The 14,565-nt window shown below is 38.2% G+C and overlaps 1 protein-coding gene across 1 annotated transcript in view; it reads right to left on the bottom strand.

The window, feature by feature from the left end:
• The window catches only part of PIP4P2 (phosphatidylinositol-4,5-bisphosphate 4-phosphatase 2), a 90,631-nt gene extending 76,657 nt beyond the window's left edge, over positions 1 to 13,974 (bottom strand). Inside the window, exon 1 of the mRNA XM_068525832.1 lies at positions 13,842 to 13,974. Coding sequence (XP_068381933.1) covers positions 13,842 to 13,947 — 106 coding nt within the window. The 5' untranslated portion in view covers positions 13,948 to 13,974. The remainder of the gene's footprint in view (positions 1 to 13,841) is intronic.
• Positions 13,975 to 14,565: the final 591 nt, after the last annotated feature.

Below are 14,565 nucleotides of genomic sequence, written 5' to 3' on the forward strand. Positions count from 1 at the left end.
TGGTTCTCTGGCCCATAGATTAAGGTAGGAAGGGTCACATAGAGGGTCCCTGGATCTTCTAACAAGAGCAGCTCCACATTATCTGGGAGGACTACAGAGACAGTTCTACTATGAAAGATGTAGGAGTGGTAATAACTGTCACATCTTCATTCAACTCACTCATTTTCTAAGTTTGACTGCTGCTCCAGGGAAATTCTAGTTTTGTAACTGAGGAGATGTGATATAAGCCCCCTCTATGAGCTCTGATGACAGAGGAAGTCAAGAGGCCTTCAGCTATAATTAGGCAAAAAGCAGCAGCCAGCCAGGCCCTCTATGGTGGATTTCCAAGAGTTAGTTAGCACTCAGTCACAAGTACTTAGCATCTGTTCTGTACCAGGTACTGTACTGGATGTATGTCAGGGATACTATGGAGAAGGAGGCATATCCCAGGGCTCAAAGAGCTCACATTCTTAACATGTAGAAAGACAGTAAAACTACAAGTATAATTTGGTGTGGTAAGTGCTCTAACAAGGATGTGCACACATGGGACTTTGGGAGTACAGAGGAGGGCATATAAATCTGACTAAGGCGCAGTGTGTCAGGAGCGAGGAGTAGGGGAGGGAAGAGAAGAGTCACTCTAGCACAATTTAGCATTCAAGTACTGCAATCTTTCTATATATTTTAACCATTAACTCCTTTCTCCAAACTGCAGCTCTAGAAAAACAGCTATACCTTATTAAGTTTGGTCATGAAATCAGCTTGGCACCAATACCAGTCTACATCCTAGTGCCTCTAGTATTGCTTGTAGGAGCTTATGTGGGTTCATGGTAGACCCCAAGGCAACAACAAACTAGGTATTCTTATACAGCTGGTGATGATGAGTACTGAATTCCACTATGGGCAGTTTATCTGCTATTTTTCCCTCCCTTAGTGGTCTTAGGAATTTGGGTTGTATCAAAATGCTGCCATATAACTGGAGATACTGGCAAGAAATGCCCAGTGACCTGCCAATGACAAATTCCCTGATGACAAAAACTTCTGCTCTGTCTTTTCTATTTCTCATTAGGCAATATTTTTACCTCATTCTAGTGTATTTCATTTGTGGTACTAGTACTTCCTTCCAGTATTGGCAGTTAATAAGTTACATATTCTTCTCTCATTTTATCAACTACTGTGTTTATTTTTATTGAAAAAAATACAATTTTTTCTGACATGATTTATGTGAAATCATATTGTTTGTACATGCATGGCTCCATTCTTAATTTTTTATTTACAATATTGCTTCCAAGAAAGCATGTGTTTCAAGAAAAATATAGAGATACTAATTTTTAGTGCAGAAAAAAATTGTTTCCAAGGCAAAAAATGTACCTCCCTAGAAATTTAGAAACTCCTCCTATAGCCAGAGGAGGTAACAGATTCCTACTCTGTCACTCCTCCTAGACAGCTCATTTTCACTCTTACAGACTTGCTTTTTCTAAGAGCAAAACTTTGCATATAACTAGGTGTACACACTAAATGATAACTTGCAAGTTACAAGTATTCATGAATCATAGTTATAAAATATACTTAAATATAACTGAACCCAAAATTTGTTTTAAGACATTTTAGATGAGAAAATATGAGGGGGGAAATTACCTCAGTATATGGGAAAGGGAAAAAGTTCAACTGGATTTGCAATGTTTTATTTGCTTCAATATATGAAACAGTATGGCATAATGTTAAGGTCTGATAGAATTAGATGATGATATATGAATGATTATATTATACTCAGTATTTTTCTATCTTGAAATATTTCACTCATTTTTTTTTAAATGACCTAGGGATTAATAGATTATAGATAAAAGTCACCAGTTTAGTAATTTTAGAATTTGGGACATATTCACCATAAATCTAAGCAAAATCAGATACAATATATGGAGTGAACTGAGCCTCTTAGAAACAATATTTATTTTTTAAGCATATTTAGTGAATAAATCCCTTAAATTCTAGTGCTTAGATATTTCTACCCCATGGGTCAATTAAATTTTATTTTAAAATATAGCGATTAATAAAAAAAATCCAGAAGTTAATCCATTAAGAGGAGAGTTCCTCATTGTAGCCAGCAGGAAGTATAGTGATGGAGATCCTTCCTTTGCTATGTTTTGTTCTCATGTTCTTCTGTAAACCTGTAAAACCTTCACTCTCTAAGTGACTTCAAAATCACCATGATGGCATCCTTCTTTGTTTTCTCACTCATTCATTCATATGACGGATCCTTGTTGAGTACCTAGAAATATAAGATCAAGTGCAAGAGACTATGTAGGACTCACAGATAAAAGATACAAGAATCCTGTCTCCCTCCTTGCCTTCCTTGATAAGGTCATGTACACAAATAAGTATTAAAATATATAGTAGAAATGTTAAGAGATATTGCTTTGGGAACATATATCATCCAGTAACAGAGATTAGAAAGGATTACATGGAAAGAAAGGACTTTGACAAATGGATAGAATTTGAATGTTTCAGTTTCCAAAATCCCTTTCCTACTTATCTACCCATAGGAATCAAAAAGTAAATCCTCATCTAGAGAAGACCAGAAGTGCCTAATAAATGATACTGGTATGAGGCAATGAGCATGGTCTTAGGAAAAAGCAGATACACATAGTGATACATTTCCCATATCAAAACAGGATTCTTCCTATTAAGATCTTGACAAGTGGGAGTAATGGACCAAATCAAACACAATGAAATATAAGGTTCCACTGCAAGGATCTGTATAGAGATGTGGGGACATGGTCTAAAACATAGCATTTGTTACATTGTTCAGGGTCCTAGTCAAGGATAAACTCTACAAGGATCAATAACATAATGTGGCCAAAGTGCTTTCTGATACATTAAATTTTTATTAGTAACATATTTCCATGGCTCAAAAATCAATATTAATGTAAAAAAATATATGCTTCGAATTGTTACTCCAATTTCTGTGCCAATCTACCTTGCCTCACTTCAGAGACTTCCACTTAAATTATTATTTTTTTAATCCTTCCAGTGTTTCTTTAGCCTAGTACAGGTAATATATACCTGTAATATGTAATACACATATTCTCTTTTCTCCATCTTTCATACAAAAAAAGGGAATATGCCTTCCTCATTCTTCATCTTGCTTTTTCACTTTATTTTATATCTTGGCAACCTTTCCACAATGGTACATAGAGTTTCCTCATTTCTTTTCCAGCTGCACAGTGTTCCAGTTTGTGGGTATATCACAGCTTATTGTGGTGGTTTTAAAATATGGCTGCAAATTCTTTGATACTCATCCCATTAGAATTGAAGTCTATGTTCCTTCACCTTACGTGCAGGTGGTTTATAACTGTTTTGACCAATAGAGCATGGCAGAAGTGACACCATATTTGACTTCCAAGACTAGGTCATAAAAGACCATATGGCTTTCACTTAGGTCACCTTGTGTTCAGGCATGTCTGATAGTTTTAATAATAACCTATGTCCTCATTAGGTACTGGCAATAAATATAAATACTACTTTTGTTGAGCAAGGCAAAGCATTCTATATAGAGAACCAGAATAGGATCCCTGAATTCTGTAAACTTGGAAAATGGTTTTCTTATAAATAACTTTGTATTAATTGGCAGAATCCATACAGCTCAGTAGAAATCAATGTTTATTTGGGAGATTCCTATGGCCTAAGATTAATAACAACTCAGGCGTCTGTGAAAGTCTTCTATTTAAATCTGCTTACTATCCCTTCTAGGTATTGCTGTTCCTCTGGATGGTGAATCTTAGCACTTTAATCTCTGAAACTTTAAAACTTCACATGTTCAAATGATGAACTATTAGAGGCTTTCTTGTATACTGGTTTTAAATCCATATTATTGATCTGCGAAGCTCAACTATCTCAACTTGACAAAGCATAGGAAGAAAAAATATTTTGCCATTGCCTTTAGAAATACATGCTTTGAATAGAATGCCCTGACTGGTCATGTGGCACATACAAATACTTCCTATGGAAGAAAAAAATATTGCACGCTAGTTGGTCTTCTGATGCTTAAAAGAGCCATGTAACACTCCTTAATGTTCAATAATACTGTCTTGAAAATTTTCAAAAAGGTACTGGAAGAAATAGAAATTTAAGTAAAAAAGGGACATTGGAAGTAAAAGAATGAGGTAAAAAAAGATAATAATCATCTGTATTTTAAAGTCACAGATATATTCTCTTAGGTGTATCCAGATTCCTTACCAAGAACAACTGTGTTATGGAATATAAAAGTAAAAGGGAACACACTATACCACTCTTTCTCAGGTGGAAAACTGAGGCCCAGAGATGTAAAGTAGCTACTCTGAGGTCAACAGCTAGTAACTGGAAGAAAGAATTCAAGTGTCAGGTCCCCCAGGGCAAACTACACCTGGTGGCAGATCATTTCTGAGACTATACAGGGATTTAGTTATATAATGCTTGAGAAACTTACCTGAAGACCAGGAAGAGGAGGTACACTTTTCACTTCTTTTTCACATATTTATTTTTATTCTTACAAAGAAAAAGAAGTTCACTTTATAACAGCAACCAGGGAAAGGAAAAAAATCTAGAAAAGTGCCAAAGCAACACAAACTCTGATGCACGCCCTACTCAATCCACCAAAAAAAAGTATGGAAGTTCTCTTGAAAGAAGAATAGCAGACAGAATGTGTTCCCTTTTAAGAACTATTAAAGCGTTGTCATTCTCAGGTTATGCAATATCTCTTCATCCTCATAAAAATGAAACTCATAACAGCTGAGCATAAAGCTGTACTCAGGGTTGTCTGCTTTTCCCCAAAATGGAAGGATTAGCATTTCCACTGATCACTTCCCAGATAGTTGCTTACTGCCTTCAAATATAGTTATGAACATCCATCCTGCTAACTCTCCTCTCTAACATCTGAGCTATCTAGCTAACATCTGTATGCATCTGGCAAATCTTGCAAGATTTTTGCAGAATGCTCTGTCCTAGAAGTTTGACATTCCTGAAAAGAGTTTGAAGAATCCTTGGAAATAAATGAGAAGCCGAAAGCATCATCTCCCACTACAGTGAAGTATTACCATACATATAATAAATAATTGTTGAATGAAATGTACTCCTCGGGCCTGATCTCTCCCAGACTCCAGACTTGTACATCCAACTGCATACTGGACATTTCTAATTGAATGATGACTAAAGGTATTTCAAACTCCACTTGTCTGAAACAAAATATTTATTTCCACTGTCCTTCTCCTCACCACCCCCCCCAACACACACCCAACTCCTTCTGTTTGCCCATTTTAGAAAAAAGTGCAATTTTTTACCTAGCTGTTTAGGTCATTTTTGAGATTTGTGATTCCTTTCTTTCCACTGATTCAATCCATCAGCAAGTCCTGCTGCTCTATGGATGAAATATGTCCTGAATCTAACCACATTTCACTGCTTCCATCACCCCTACCCTGGTTCAGAACAACATTACCTCTTGCCTATTCCACTGTAACAGCCTCCTGATTAGTTTCATGTCTTATTAGCCTCTTATTTTTCACCCAATAATTCATTCTCCAAACACCAACCAGGATGATCTACTTAAATGTAAAGCATTTAATATCTCGTGTCTCTCATCTGCTCCAAGCCCTTCATGGCCTCCCATTATCCTCCGCACACAATCCCATTTCTGATGATGGCCTACAAAGCTGCCATAAAACTTGTCACCCGCCATCTGCCTCTACAAGGATGAAGTACTAGCCACTGCAGTTGCTGACCTTCAACACACTCTGAAAGGAGTTCACGGCGGAGATCAGGAAGGAGGCACTGTGTTCTCCAGGAAAACCTGGCAGAACAGGTCTTCAGAGAGTTAGATGTTTTTCAGGAGAAGATATTACGAGCCCAATTTCTTGCATCTTCTCATATCTAGAAAAGCACTAAAATCATTAAAGGAGACATCTGCTCCTCATGACTAGCAGCAACCTTCTGCCAAAATGTGTGCTTGATTGCACATATACCCCTTTCACTAAAATCACATATATACTGACCTCCCACCTTACCTCCTTGGAACAGAACCTCAGAGGTATCTGAGGGGCTGTCTCCCAGCCTATATTTCTCATTTTGCCCCAAATAAAACTTAACTCATAACTCTCACATTGTACATTTTTTCAGTTGACAAAGCTCTCCTGGACTTCCTAGTCTAGTCCTCTAACTTCTTCTACCACACTCCCCTAAGTCACCACACTCTAAACAACTGTCCTCCTTGTTTTATAACAGCATGTTTTGTGCCTGTTGTTCCAGCTGCCTGACACACTCCTCCCCTAAATCTTCCAACAGCTGATTCCGACTCATTTTTTGCGTCTCTGAGCAATTATCATATCTGAGATATCTTTCCTGAACACACTACCTGAAATACTCCCCGCACCACCATTTACTCTATCCTCATGCCCTGCTTTATTCTCTTCACTCTCTGGAGTTATAATCCTTACCAAATGTATCTCTCACTGAAATGTAAACTCCCTAGCATCTGGAACAGGTGCTCAAATATTTGAAATGATAACTGACTGAATAAAACATTTCTTGGTTAATGTTTTAAAGATGATTGGTAGAGTCAGGAGGAAATGTGGGCATTATAAAATAGAATAAAAGAATCATAGAGCTTGATGCCTGCTGAATAACAGAAAAGGATTATAATAGGAAATGGGCTTGCCATAATATTGGAAAATTGGAAGCAGATGTACTTCAGCAACGTTTGGGCTCTATTTTCCCTTCATAAGGATGTGGTCTCACTGAAGGAGATTTTGATTCACGAACCATTTTGTACAACAAGGATCTACTGTACAGCACAGGGAACTATATTCAATATCTTGTAATAAACTATAATGGAGAAGAATCTTAAAAAGACTATATATATATATATATATATATATATATATATATGTATAGTATAACTGAATCACTTAGCTGTACACCTGAAACAACATTGTAAATCATTTGTACTTCAGTAAAAAACAAACAAAAAAGAACCATTTTGAAAAAAAACTCCCTTAAATGGAGCATCAGCTTTAGCACACAGCACAATATCAAGTTTCCCTACTTTCTCAGTATCACAGCAGGTCCACACCCATACTGGGACCTTCACGGAGCTTCAGGTAGCTGCTGTCAAATATGCTGCATCTATTTCCACTCATTGTGACAAACAGGTTTCTAGTGGGTTTCAGAAACCTTGGCAAATATTGATAAAATGAGAATTTAATTTAATCTTACAGTTGGTTGTGCATATGGTGTGGGTCTCTGGGTCTACATCATCTCTTCCTGCCGGTCCACAGCCAACCTTAAACTCTGCAAGGATGCAAGGAGGTTCCGAAATTTAAAAGACTGCCCAAATAGATTCAAAGACTAACTCAGTGCAATGGACTGAATGTTGTGTCCCCTCAAAATTCATATGTTGAATCCTAACCCCCCAATGTGATGGTATTAGGAGGTGGGATCTTTGGGAGGTAATTAGGTCATGAGAGTGGAGACCTCATGAATGAGACTAGTGCTCTTATGAAAAGAACCCAAAAGAGCTCTCTTGCCCTCCTTCTGTCACATGAGGATACAAGGAGAGGTTGGGGGTCTGCAACCCACGAGTTCTCACTAGACACCAAATCTGCTGGCACCTCCATCCTGGACGTCCCAGACTCCAGAACTGTGAGAAATAAATGTTCGCTGTTTAAGCCACCCAGTCCATGGTATTCTGTTATAACAGTCTGAACCAAGACTCTCTAGTGCCTAGTAAAACTCTAGTCTAGTGTAGAACATAGTTCCAAGTGAAATAAAACTTTGCCTCACTTTAAAGTAAGGCACCATTTTTAACTTTAGATTTCTTCAGGTAGAGGATCACTAAAAATATACTTTATTTATTGTACAATTTCTAAGTAAGAAGTATAAAAGTTCATATTAAATAACTTATCTCTCACACCAGGAGTCAACTTATTTTCTAGTCACTGAAAACATTTCCTCAAGCAACTTCGAATTTACACACTTTTTAAAGTGAAACAAGGTAAAAAGGAAATGGCAATGCCTTCTAAAATGCAATTATGTTTCATACGAAATCTAAGCATGTTTCAGAATAAAGGAATATTAACCTCCTCATTGAAGTTAAGTTGCTTTGAGGTAATTTTACAATTAAAATAAATGCACATTAGAGTATTACATTAGATGGAAATGAACAGTTCTTCAATTCTTTAAAAAGGATTTGAATATAAACATATCTTTCTTTTTGAATTTTTGAATTTTATTTTATTTATTGTTTTATACAGCAGGTTCTTATTAGTTATCCATTTTATACATATTAGGGTATATATGTCAATCCCAATCTTCCAATTCATCACACCACTACCCCCACCCCCACCCCCCTGCCACTTCTAAACAAACTCTCACTAAGGTCACTAATAACCTCCATGGCACTAAGTTCAAATGACATTTTTTTAGACCTTATCTATTTGCTCTTTCTTGTAGCTTTTGACATGTTTGACCACCCCTTACTCGAAGTGTTTTCTTCCCCTTGATTCTGTGATATTACAGTCCCCTGGCTTTCATCCTACTTCACTGGAAGACACTTATCAGCCTTTTTGCAGGCTCTTCTTAATCTGACTGCTCATTAAATTTGGGAGTTTCTCAAAGCTTTGTCCTAAGCTCTCTCCTCCTTTTATGTTATTCTTTCTCCCTGAGTGGTCTCATATAAAGCTTCCCAAACTTTTTCACATTTTGGTACACAGAGAAAACAACAGTATTTGTATAGCTACTCAGAGCTGGAGGCCACTGGACTAAAGGCTTCTGCTACTCCAAGGACTGAGGATAATCCATATCTTAACACATGTATGTTCTATCTCGTTACATTCCATGGCACACTGGTGGGGCTTTGGGAAACTCTAAATCAAGATCCATGTATTTGGCTATCACCACTATGTAAATAACACAATTTTATATTTCCAGCCCAGATCTCATTTCTTAGCCCTACACCTGTAAATCCAATTGCTTATCTGACATCGCTTCTTGGATATTTGAAAGCACCTTAAATGTATCATGTCTAAAACTAAGCTCATGATCTGTATTCTTCAAAACCTGGTCTTCTTCTGGTGTTTTGCCTCAGTGTAGGCAATCACACCAAGTTGTAGAAGCCAGAATTCTAGGAAATATCCTTGCCACCTCCCTCTCATTCCTACATTCAATCTATCATCAACCCCTCTTCAGTAATTCCTAACATCTACTTATCTCTCCACTTCTACCACCACCTGAGTCCAAGTTATCATCACAGTTTATCAGATTTGTCCAAATCATTATAGTAGCCACTCAAAGTCATCTATCCTCATCTACTCTGGCCCTTCTCTAATTCATTCTCTGATCCATAGATAGAGTAATTAAAAAATAATAAAAGATCTAACCAGATCATCCCTTTGCTTAAGGCAAAATTCTTCAACATGACCAATCATCCCTGCATGCACTGATTAATACTTATTGTTCTGGTCATCTGTTGCTGCAGAACAAATCACCCAAAAACTTAGGGCTTAAAACAACAATTTAATATTAGCTTTCATGATTCTGTAGATTGTTCAGACTCAGTTGGGATGTTAATCACCTAGAATCTGTCATGCAGGTGCAGTAAGAATTTGACTTGGCTTGGAGTCATCTGAAGGCTCAAATGGGCATCCAAGATGGCTTCTTCACTCACATGTCTGAGGGCTGGTCAGGCATCCCTCTCTCCATATAGCCTCTGCAGGTGGCTAGTTAAGGGTTCCTCAAAGCATGGCAGTCTCAGGATGTTCAAATTCTTACGTAAGTTACTTTCCTCAGAGTGTACTTTATAAGAGACCAAGGCAAAAGCTGCAAGACCTCTTGTGACCTAGTCTCCAAAGTCATTCAGCTCTCTATTACCTTATTCTATAGGCCAAAATCAATCACAATGTCAGCCCAGATTCAAGGAGAAGAATTATCTAAGGACTTGAATATCAAAAAGCATAGTTCTAAGGAGAGTCTCTGGAGAATATGAACCACACCAACCTCTCCACTCCCATTTTGCAGCACATTCCCTATTGCTGTTTCTACGTTCACCACACTGGCCTTCTTTCAGTTCCTAGTACTTACCATACTCTATCCTGCTAAAGGCTTTTGCACATACTTTTTTTTTTGCTTAGAGTGTTCTAATCTCCTCCTTGCCAAGTTAACTACTGCTCAGCTTTCAGACCTAAATCAAGTCTCAGGAAAGCCTTTCCTGACCAGGTTAAATCTTTTCATTATATACTCTCACAGCACTGGATATATTTTTAGCATTGTCCTCATCCCCACTGCACTTTTGTATTTGTTTGAATGATTATGTAATTTATGTCTCAATATCCCCCACTAGACTGGAAGAGGAGCCATGTCTGTTTTTCCCTTCTTACCACAGAGCTTGGCTAGTACTCCAATATTTATTTGCTGAATGAATAACAGAAACAAACTAAGCAAATGAAACTATCTCTGTATAACAAAGTACTCTTTTCCCTATAGAATTATAGTGAAGTAGATAATCACATTCCCATATTCAATACATAATTAGACAACACAAATATAAACCATTTTTCACAGATGATGTCTCATAAATTTAGAGGTCATATTCATTTGCCACATCTTACCTATAAAATTAGCAGGTGTATAAAGAAAGCAAACAAATATAGCCAAATTGTATGTTTTGTGGTATTTTTTCCAACCTCCTTTCAAATGAGCCTAAAACTCTCTTTGATTTTAATTTCTATGATTTAACAAAAGCTGACAAATATACCAAATGGGGCACTGTAATCACAGGAGAGGTGATGTCCTCCTACTCTATGCAGGAATCCAATACTGACAGCAAAGACCACTAGAAGCATTCCACTTAGAAACCCAGGAGGATTTGTTACACAAATGAAACCAGATGCAAAATACTAACTGCTCCCCCACTACATTATCGATAACATGTCTGTAAATAAACACTCCATCAACTTTCAATTTGAAATGGAATATTTCATCTTGGGGTGGGATCTCACATTCCTGTTTTTAGAAGGTTACACAAATAGCGAAGGGTTGAATTGGAGAAAATAGTCACTAGTTATAGCTATTAACCACTTCTACGAAAATTTTTTAATGTCTGGGTAATTATAGATGGTAATTATCATAAACCAAAGTTCTTTACCAAAAAGTACATTCTATTTCTGGTCTTTTGAATCCCAAGCTTCAACTCTACTGTTGTCAACTCCTGAAAATATTTGGTCTAGTGACAGACTCTTTCTTACAATCTGAAATGATTCAACCATGTCTTTACTTATTCTTTCTCCTCATGTTCCATGAGGGCATGGATTTGGTTACTCTTGTTTACCTAGAGCAGTCTCTGGCACGTTGTCCCGCCCGATGAATTACTGAATGAGTAATTAGCACTGTTCTTCTAGAATCAGATCTTGTGTATTTACTCAAAATAGTTATCAAGATTCTTATTTGTTATTTATTAAGAAAAGATATTTTGTCAAAAATGCAAAAAAAAAAATGCCTTTTACTTCTCATTTATGCTTCTTGCTTCCTAGGTATTATGCCGTATGAAATTAGTGTTTCTAATTATCTAACCTGTCTCATTCACCAGTTAAGAAAAAAAAAAAAAAATTCTACAATAAGCAGAAAGAGCTTTTTGCTAAAAAATTGTTACAAACAAGACAACAGGCCCAAAATGGAGTCACTTATGCCTCTCTCAAAAATGGACTCAACCCATTCAATCAGGAATCTCCTGATCAGCACTAGTGAGGTCATCTGCCTGATAGGCCCCTGCCATCCCCTAAAGAAAAGTGACCTTGCCACAACCAATCCACATTTTGCTAGTATAACTTCCTTGTCCCACTCCCTTCTGCCTATATGAGTCTTTAATTTTGTACAGTTCCTTAGAGCTCCTTTTTATCTGCTAGGCGGGATTCTGCCTGATTCATGAATCACTAAATAAAGCCAATAAGATCTTTAAAATGTACTCAGTTGAATTTTGTTTTATAACACATTGAATTTCTTTGGTTGTTAAAAGTTTTCTGGAATGAAACTTCTTTTTCTTAGTGGCTGAGCTGAAACTTGTACCATATTTTGTGCTTTGAGAAGTCTTATCAGAATAACAACTATTTGGCAAATGATAAAGAAGTCTACAAGCAGGTACGTGAGTACGACCATTTTTGTGGGATAATTTAGCCACTCTTGGACTAAAAATAAAAAACATAGATGCAAGATAGAGAGCATGAAAATCTGTTATGGGACAGTTTCTTAAATCTAAATTCTGTCTCTCAATAAATCATCAAATATTTTGTCTTAAAAGGGTGAATTGATGAAATTGAAACAGTCATTAATAAGTGTTTAAACCTGTTGTAGACCATACAGTTTAGATAACAGTAAACACATTACCATCAAATTTGCCTTTTAAGGAAATTCCCCCAAGAGGTGTCCTCTGACACGTGTTTAATGCTGACCAACAAACATGACTTGTGGGTTTTCTATGGGTGAGTATCTGTACCATTTTGCACCTTATTTCTCAACTCATTAAACACACTAAATTATTCACTGCTAAACATCCTTTTCTTTTGTCCTGCTTCTTGTTAAGTGTGGATTAAGCTCTAGATTATTGCTTTTCAAGTTATAAAGTATTAAATGGAAATTTTAAATGCTTGACAATTTCGACCTGCTCTACAGCTGCTCCAATTCCAGACTTGAACGTAGAAAAAGTTGTGTTACAGGAAACAGGATCCACCCACATTTTCAAAGGCATTAATGTTTGCCTCCTTGGGTTTTTAAATGTCTCAAATTCAGCCAAAAAGGAAAGATGCACTTAACCTACATTTGCAAGTGCCATATTTGACCAATCTTTTCACTACTCTAAGTGGTTTTTTAAAGTCTTGCCTTCCATTTTCTATAACTACTGACTCCGCCTTATTTCTACTATAGGAATCAACTAAAAGGCTTAGAACAAGGATAGATCTTGGAATAAATTGAATAGTTTGGTAAATAGATTTCCCCCTTCTTTCTTCAGACCCCATTGCCATCAAATCTTTCTTGACTCCATCTTACGAAGAGAAATAAATAGAAATATTTATTTTATTAACTTGGGTTACTTTTAAAAGTCAATTTCAATCTCACTCAGATATGCATCAAAAATATTTCATCTTCTCTTCTATTCCTCTTCATTTACCACTAAAACTAACACATACTCCTTACAGGTAGAAGCAATAAGGAAGGGCAGAGATTTCAGACATGTTAGGAATATTGATTAACTCTTCTCCTTTTGCTAAGGCAATTCCCTGATTGAACAGACCACTGGTGGGTGAATGGTAGGAAATGCATATTTTTCAAGCTAAGCCCTTTCAAGGACAGATGCCAAGGTGAGCAGTACTCCTGGTTTCTCAGCAACCTGAAAGAATTTGTGAATGACTGTGAAAGATTTGCACCACCATCCAGCTGCACTTAGGAGCTGCTCTAAAACAGCAAAGCCCAACCTGGGCAATTCATGTCACATCCTGTACCCCTGGGTCAGAAGTGGTGAAATACACACACACACACACATACACACACACACACACACACCCCAACAGCAGTGGATAAGACAGGGTGCACACACACACACACACACACATCCCATACCCGTGGGTAAGAAGGGGCGAAATACACACACACGCACACACTCACACACCTCACACTACACCACGAGAAAGCCCTGCGGTGAAGCTCTCAGGCAGGCAGGCTCTGCTTCAGAAGGCACAGTCAGCATCCCTCTCTCCCAGCCCAAGTGAGAGGCTGGCCTCCGCCTCAGAACTCCCTGGTCTTTACATCCTAGGCTTTTTCGTACAAAGTAGAAAGATCTATGCTGGCCTTACCTCTGGGGCTGCTTTCTTGTAAGTATGGTGGGGCCGTGGGAGTGACATTTCCAGAATGGGATGCGGAGAGCAGAGGCGAGCGTTCGTCCACCCCATCAGCAGCCATGACTGCAGCAGTGGCGCCGGGGCCGGGGTGGAGGCTGAGTCTGGGGTTGCGGCTCCGGTTGGAGGCGCTGTTAGTGCTACTGCCGCTGCAGCCGCCTCCGGGAGGACCCGGGATGTGTCACAAGGTAGGAGGCGGGCAGGGAGGGGGGTTGCGGGATCGAGAGGCGGGGAAGGGAAGCGCGCTGGGAAGCACGCCTAGGGGAGGGGAGCGGATAAAGAAAAAAAAAGGAAAGGGCCCGGGAGAGCTGGGGGAGGGGAGAATGGGAGGAGCAGGAGCCCTGGGAACATAGTAGGGCTGACTAGGAAACGCTGGGAAGGGAAGGTGCCAAGTAACCGAAAGCAGAGAAGAGGTAAGTGGGAGGGAGGGGTTACAACTCTTTCTTCTTTGTACTTCACGTTTCCTTAACTAAGGAAAAAGAAGAGTAAAGAGCAGCCTGAAAGGGGGCAAAAGGCTTGATTACAGGAAAACTACACCGATCACAAATCCAAGTTTAACTCCTCAAGGGAGGAAGAGGAGTTCTTTGCTGTCAAACTTTGCAGCAATTATATAAAGAAAACTTATTCCGAGGGTTATCAATTCCTTCTCGAGGGCTGCTGCTTTTGTTAGGAAATCATTTTT

Source organism: Eschrichtius robustus, chromosome 17 (assembly GCF_028021215.1).
Source record: "Eschrichtius robustus isolate mEscRob2 chromosome 17, mEscRob2.pri, whole genome shotgun sequence".
Classification (NCBI taxonomy): Eukaryota; Metazoa; Chordata; class Mammalia; order Artiodactyla; family Eschrichtiidae; genus Eschrichtius; species Eschrichtius robustus.